At 38.2% G+C, this 8,327-nt stretch overlaps 1 protein-coding gene across 1 annotated transcript in view; it reads right to left on the bottom strand.

Annotated features, from left to right (window-relative positions):
- Positions 1-802: 802 nt before the first annotated feature.
- The window catches only part of RAB15 (RAB15, member RAS oncogene family), a 47,275-nt gene continuing 39,750 nt past the window's right edge, over positions 803-8,327 (bottom strand). The window contains exon 7 of the mRNA XM_075282846.1: positions 803-7,609. Within this exon, the coding sequence (XP_075138947.1) occupies positions 7,454-7,609 (156 nt within the window). The 3' untranslated portion in view covers positions 803-7,453. The remainder of the gene's footprint in view (positions 7,610-8,327) is intronic.

The raw sequence follows: 8,327 nt of genomic DNA, 5'->3' as shown, positions 1-8,327 counted from the left end.
ATCCTGGTAGTGTGAGGCCTAGAGATTGATAAACTTTAGGTTTTTTTACCCCTATGTCTAATATTACATAAAAACATAATATGGGTGACTACACTCCCCTTTCATTCAAAGGCTCAGATCCAGAAAGGGCAGACTAAAAGTATGTTTTTGTACCATGTTAGCCAGTGGATATGGAATATAAAAAACAAAAAACCTTGTGAGTCTTCAGTAGTTGACACATTTTTAATGGCTAGCTAATAATGATGACAGATTACAAGCTTTCGAGGCTCTAGGCCTCTTCCTCAGGTATAGTTTTACTATACCCAAGGAAGAGGCCGAGAGCCTCGAAAGCTTGTAATCTTTCATCATTATTAGCTAGCCATTAAAAAAGGTATCAACTACTGAAGACTCAAGTTTTTTTTGTTTTTTATATACTGTATACTAAGCATACTATAACTGAAATACACTAATTCTTAATTCATGAGAGGCTAGCCATTTTACTATAGCGACCCACCTAAAAGAGGTCACTGGCAGATGGACTTATACTATTTGATCAAAATGTAAACCAAGAACCTCATTTTCATATATTTTTATATACAATGGGAATTAGCAGGAATGCTCTTGGTGCTAGCATTTGCTATTGTAACTTTTTCTGTTCAAGAAGATGTCAGTCTTGATAGATTTCCCATAAGATTTTGGTAGTGTGAGGCCTAGCGATTGATGATAAACTTTATGCTTTTTTTTCTCTCTAATTTATTCCATTCCATTTTGCTTTGTGGCATTTAAATGACAAATAAAAAGCAAAAGAGTTATTGATGTAAAATAGATATTTATTTTTAAAGAGCAGTTAGCTTTTGGTAATGTTATGTTTGACGTCAGTCTCTGGTGTTTCCGCTTCCAAACACCGTAAACATAAAAACAGTCTGTAAACATGCCGGTACACCAAAACGATTGTCTCTGTTCAAAATGACCTACGTCAACATGGTAGAAAACAATATTTAATTCAGCATCAAAGCACAGCAAGTACAAATGACGTAGTAATAAGACTAATGAAGGGAGAACATTTCTTTACAATACAGATCACAAATACCGTAATGTTTTGTAAAAGCCTTTATCAATACTGGAATTTGGCCGCGTGTGATGGAGATGACTCTTTGCCACCAGATGCTAGACTAACACTTGTAAGTACTGATAAGAGACAGGATATGTGAGAAGATTCTTCTTTTCATTTGGTAAAAAATAATAAATTTGTACCAATTACCATTGGGGAAAATCTCATTGCCATTGAGAGGAGCCAAGAAAAACCACACTGACGTGTTGTCGTAATTCTCCATTTTTATGTTTCATATATTACATGGAAATTTTATTCATCAGGGTTGATACTGGGCAGTCCCCAGTTCCTTAAAGACGTGGTCCGAATTGTAGAATATTTTTGACACGGCTCAGAACGCTTTAAAACTACATATAAAAAATAAAGACTATAAAGACATCTGACTGAGTCACCGCCGTTCCTTTCCCGTTCCATTACTTCTTGGGTCCACTAGCACTTCTTACTCCTTGCGGATCAGACAAGGAGGCCATTCGATTACCCATTAGCCTCAGTGGTGACCCAGTTGGCGATGGATACTCTACAAATAGTAGGGTAACCATTACTTAAATTTTTTTCAATGCATTGAAGCTTTTTAATTGTTATTATTTACTGACTTAGCTCCTTTCATGTAAATCATATGAGAACTTACATTAGAAGAGGTTATTGCTACCATGACTGCAATTATCCAAGTATTAGCCATCGACCTACACATTCAACCATTAAAAGAAACTTGTTGCCATGGTAAAATGTAATAAGTAGAGTGGCATGGATGACCTTTCCCTCGGAGTACAGAGCACTTCTCATAGGAGTATTCTTTATACTTATGGACAGTTCTGCAAACACTTGGCCTTAAATTATGTATTCCAAGATACCGAACAACTGCACTGGGACCTGGCTTGTCAGTGAATGTAGAGACAACAACTTACTGTCTCCAGAGTGTAAATGCACTGCCAAGACGAAGATGTTGTTCCATATAGTACATAAGTCAAGGACCTTTGCGGCTTACTGTGTGAATTTCAGTACTGGTGGTCGAGTTATGCTAGTTAGCATAGTCCATATTGCTGTAGGCTTACACAATACTGTAATTGTGGCCCCAGCAGTTTCCAATCTCTAAACTGCCATGAAAAACTGAAATGTGACAGTATTTTAGGACTAAAAACATTCACAAATTTGGATTCCATTGGGGACACAATGATCCAGATTTATTACTGTAAGGGCAACACATTTTGCTACACTATAGCATCCCATCTGTTGCACTGTCAACCATTTAAACCCTAATATAGTTTAATTTACTGTACACCAGAAAAAGCATTGAAATTCTAGCCAATGTGACCTGCAAAAAAGTGTCAAGAGTTAGAAAAACATGACTGCTGTCAGCACCATACACTGATGTAAATAGAGTTGATCTGCAGTACAACACAAAACCTGTGGACTGGTATAGTATAGAGAAGATGGGTTTGGGCCCCCGATTTATTTTGAGTCAAACAACCTCCCCTTCATTTACATCTTTTGGGTCTCCTCGCAGTGTCTGGTGCTCTGTCTCCACCTCCATGGTGATATCCAGCACTCTCCTGTGAAGTTATGCACCCGGGGTCACCGCTGAGGCCTGTGGTTGGGCCTTTGAGGTGACATGGGCACACTGAGCGTCATAACACTTGGTGAGCCTATATGACCACTGGTGGCCCAATCACAGGCATCAGCAGTTACCCCAGGTGCATGACATCACTGAAGAGTACCGTATATCACCGGGGAGGTAGAGACAGAGCACCGAACACTGTAGTGAGGCCCAAAAGAGGTAAGGATAGCAGAGTATGAATGTTTTTGATGTTTTGATTTTTTTTTTTTTTAATCTATTTTAGTTTGGTCATTTAAGTTCACCCAAACCAAAATTTTCATTCGTTCAGTTTCATGAAAAAAAACAAAATATGGAAAATTTGGGTCAAATCTGAATATAGGGCTATTTTTCAAAGAAAGCAACCATGTGTTTCTCACGCTTTTAATGGCAATGATGCAGGCTTGTGGCAGATAATGTACAGTCATAAATTTGTAGCAACATAAATTAGTCTATTGGTAACTTAGACAATGGCTAAAATGTTTCCACTTATGATACATGAGAGTCTTTTGGTATTCAGAGGTTGAAACCCCACCATGCATGGCTCATTCAGTGTATTAGTGCTCATTTTCTGAGCAGGGTATCATTCTCTAGATGTAAACAATAGGGGATTTACTAAATACAGTGGGGGGAATTTACGAAAATTTGTGTTTCCTATGCCAGTCTTAAAAGACCCCAGTTGACTCCAGGCACACCTGAATTAAGAGGCCTCTTAGTAAATCGGGAGCAGGCTCTTGCACCAGAATAAAATCTAGGAACTTTCTTATATAACTCACACCAGTTTTCTCAAGTCGGATTTAATAAATATGTCTGGCCAAGATGACCCCTCCCCAGTCCATGTTACTTTCTACCCACATTTGCAGAAAGTGCAGGAAACTGGTGTAGGTGAGTTGATAAATTCCCCCCAATGTGTTAGAATTCTGCTACAATTTGTGCCAAAGAACTTGAGTTTTAGATACTTTTGTCGCCTCATCCAACAAGAGGGCATGGCTTATTATTACCGGGGCATGGCTTAAGACTGCAAAAACATGCACCGCATTTCTGCCAAAACTTTGACTCAAAGTAAGTCACCTTACAAACATAGGTCTATAAAACTGTCAGGAATTGAAGCAAGCACTTTCTGTAAGAATAGACTCTGAAATTCCTTGAGAACCAAGCCTATCTTGGCCTTGAGGACCACATAGTTTTATTTAATTTTTTCTTCTTTGGACTGGAAGGGTCATAATATATATATATATATATATATATATATATATATATATATATATATATTTATTTTAAAAAAAAATTGCTCAATGTAGTGATACAATATGCTTGCTTTTTGTAGAAGGTTATGAACTTTATGTGTCGTTTTTGGTACATATACAATATATTAATATTTATTTTACATGTTTTTTATTTTGTCAAAGCTGCAGAAAAATAGTTGATTGGGAATACAGCTTGGCCAGTTATCATTGAAAATACCATTAAAATAAAAAATAAAAAAAGTGATATATATGAGTATTCCTGGAATTTATAATTTGTTTTATAATGTAGGTCCAACTTTGATTTAAAGAATCCACTTGGAAACAAAAAATAATAGATGTGATATGTAAAAGCCTTTCTAATATAAATTAAAAAGGGAATGTGTGAATTGTGATAGCTTGCTATTTCTAAGTCAGCTACTATATAGTGTGCAAAATGTTTCAGACATTATCATTGCCAAATGGATCACGTTATGTAAAGTGTTTCATTGCAACTTGCCCAAGTACAGATAGAAAAAGTGTTTCAAATCTATAAATAATTTTAGCTTAATATATGATTTTATATTGTCTATATATTAAAGGGGTTTTACAGGGAATAATACTTTATTGGCCAGTCCTAAAGATAGGCCATCAATGTGTGATCTGTGAAGATACGGCTCTCAGGAACTTCGCCAATGAGTAAAATGAAAGGGTTGCAGTATGGTTTGAAGCACAAGGTTCCTTTAGGTCGGGGCCCCACGGGCCAGAAATGCCACGATTTGCCTGAGGCGGAAACGCCACAGGAAAAAAATTGCAGCATTTTATAGTATCTGCAAAGTGGATGGGATTCATGTGAATCCCATGCCCACTTTGCGTTTCAAACCACAGAGCTGACACGCTGCGATTTCCAAAACCGGCGTGGTTTTGGATATTGCAGCTTGTCAATTATATGTACAGAAATGCTGGCGGCTTTCCCATAGATATAATGGTAACAGAAAGAACCACAGAGGAAAACTCTGTGAACTTTCTGTTCAAAGCATTGCGTAAACGCTGCGGTTTTTCCTGTAGATCTTTGGCGCTGCGGATCGTCCCGTGGGGCCTTAGCCTACGATGTTTATCTAAGCACAGTCATACATGTAGCTATAGCAGGTAGTAAAGATCAGCTTCATTCACTACAAACACTCCATACTGGAGACTGGTGAAAGTTCCTGGTTCAGACCTCCACTAGTCACATATTGATAGTCTATACTAGAAATTTACCAATAATTTTTTTTTCTAAGGTTATGTTCACAAAGGACTGAAGCGCTGCAGATTTTTCAAGCGGAATTCTTTGATTTTATGACATCTCAACCACACACTGGAAAAAATCTGCAGAGACTACTGTATATGCAGAACTTGTTGAGCTGCAGTGTAGATTTTGTAATGCAAAGTCTGTAGTATTTTTACAAGAAAATCTGCAAAAAATAAAAATAATTTCTAATGTGGATTTCCTGTGTGGACATACCCTTAAAGAGATTCTATCATTCAAAAAACTGTTTTTTAAAACTAAAAGCACATAGGAATAGCCTTTAGAAAGGGGATTCATCTCTAACCTTTATTTTGCATTTAATTGCGCTCAGAAAGAATAGCGTTGTCATCCATTCCAGCACCGCATCTGTCTTCTGTTCCTGACGCGTCTCCTCCTCTTCACTCCTCTTCTTACACCAGGCCACCACAAAATGGGAATGGAACATGTGCATTCGGCTATTATTAGAAGAGGAGGAGACGCGTCAGGAGCAGAAGATAGACGCGGTGCTGGAATGGATGGCAACCCTGTCTTTTCTGGGCACAATTTGAATAATGAAGAAAAATTCAAAAACAGCGGCATGGACCTTCAAAATAAAGGTAAGAGATGAATCATCTTTTTAAAGGCTATTCCTACATGCAATTAGTTTAAAAACTGTTTTTTTATTGATAGAATCCCTTTAAATAGGATTTCCACCAAAAGCATAAAAGCAGAGTAAGAAATAGGCAAAATTTTTGTAAAACTGTTACGTTTACTTACAGATATTTTGGCTTTATGATTTATGGGCACCAGTCATATCGGTTGCCACTTCAGAATGGCATTGACATGCTGATAAAATATGTTGATCGTAGGTGATAACTCCTAGATCCCAAAGTTTCCAAAAATAGTTGCCAACAAAACACAAAAAATCTTTATCTGTAAGTAAAAAAACATATTTTGACTAAAACTAGAATAATTTGACCCCTGCTTCAATGTCAGATTCACTAAGATACGGGTATGTTTATGTTTTTGGTGAAAAGCTATTAGAAATTTCCAGAATAATGTTTTTATTACATACATAGTTGCCAGCCACATCAAGTTTGACAGAGACCACTCCACCTTTTCTTTAAGCCCATCCTATATTAGCATATACGATTACAAGATTATACGCACGTATGCCAGCTGTCCCGACGTAAAAGAGCAAATCCTGCAAATTGGACATGTCCAGGTAAAATGGAACCCATAAAGAAGTGGGGTTTATGTAAGTCCCAATAAAAAGTGGGTGTTCCTGTGTAGTTCACAGGAGGTCTTAGGGCAAGACTTAATGCGCCAATTTGCTAATTGAAATGTTTGTACCTATGCAAATGTCAACAACTATGGAACTTAAACTAAGATAGGGCGGGCTCACACCTGTGCTTGTTGTCCAGTTTGTGTAATCCGGCCGGGTTTCTGTCTCCTGACCAGTTTCGCGGGGCAGAAGACGGAAACCGTCCAGATTACACAAACTGGATGACGAACACGGGTGTGAACCCGCCTATATTAGAGTTTTGTGGTAGGAGTTTTTGGTTCGCTGGACAATTGAAGGGCTTTCCTACTTTTAAGGGAGTTTGTCACCTGAACCCAACCCCACAAATAGGTTAGGGTCACCAGACTGCAAAGGAGTTTTCCCATTATGAATACATTTGTGGGTCACATGTTGCCTTTACAATCAGAGTATAAGGCGAGCCCCTAAAAAGACAGTTTTTTAAATGGCTGTCACATGGCATTTTCTATACAATGCTAATTTATGGGGCTATTTGTTTTTGGGGAGGGGGTTATAGACCATGGGAATGGACCATCAAAATAAATTATGACATATTCTGAATAGACTCAAGTCTATGCGGGGTCCTTGACCACAGATGAAAATCAGCCATTAGAAATTGAGAGTTTTATCGATCATTCACTGACCAGTTCAATGGTGGTCACCTGAATAAAGGCATATAATATATTACTGACGCATTCAGCGAATGTGTAAGACAACTCTCTCATACACCCCTATTAGGGTCTCTGTTAATCTAATGAAGGTGGTGACAACTATGCATTTATTTCCCAAACTGAGTAACATGAGATTTATATTTTCCTCATTACATTTGATTTAAAAAAAATATACCACTAGCCATATCTGGGGCCGCCATCATTAATAGTTTGACGTCTGCCACCACCCACAGCGCTTTCAGAATAGAACATTTCATTGTTCATTTTACTGTTGAGTCTTCCACTTGTATCTCTGGTTCCAGTAGGAAAACCTAGCACCAACAGGCCTTTGAATTTGCCATTCCATCAGCTTTGCGGCCGTCCTCTTCAAGCTCAGCTAGATTCAGTTCATCATTGGACGCAATACGCAAACCATCCAATTCTTTCCTATGAGCCATTAAGACTAACTCTGTCAGTCGAGTGAAGGACTAAAGACATAAAATAAAAAGAAATAAAATATTACATGGCAAAACATTGCAATAAATATAACAGTGGGGTAGATTTACAGTCACTGTGCGTAATATTATGCGTTTGCCTAGTCTCGATTTCCACTCACTAAAAATGACTCAGGATTAGTAAGTCTGTCCCATGATGACAGCCAGACAAAGGTCTTCTTAGGATCATCTATATAGCTGAATGACATATGTGCACATGTACTTTTTGTTGCATCATAAAGTTTTTGTTTTAAAGTTTTTGTTATCATTGCGCATTGACAATTGGGCCCCAGACAAATAAGATGATCTGACTACCATCAGACGCTGCAGTCTGCTCCTATTCAAGTAAAAGGAGCAATTCCCTGGTGCCACTACTATACAGTGCACAGGGCTGCAGCTCTACTTCCATTACTGGACTAGGAACAGACTGCTTCCACTCCCAGTACACAGCTTTAAAGTGATCCTATTATTAAAACACAATTTTTTATGACTAACACTTAGGAATAGCCTTAAGACAGGCTGTTCTTCTCCTACCTTTAGATGTCTTCTCTGCGCCGCCATTCAGTAGAAATCCCAGTTTTCTTTGCTATGCAAATGTGTTCTCTTGCAGCACTGGGGGTGGTCCTCAGCGCTTAAACAGCACTGGGGGCATCACCAATGCTCCAGCGACGCCTCCATCTTCTTCTGGAACAGTCTCTTCACGCAACTTCTT

This window comes from Leptodactylus fuscus, chromosome 7, assembly GCF_031893055.1.
Source record: "Leptodactylus fuscus isolate aLepFus1 chromosome 7, aLepFus1.hap2, whole genome shotgun sequence".
Lineage (NCBI taxonomy): Eukaryota > Metazoa > Chordata > Amphibia > Anura > Leptodactylidae > Leptodactylus > Leptodactylus fuscus.
Note: the sequence above shows the minus strand (reverse complement) of the source record. Positions and strands in the feature narration are given on the sequence as shown.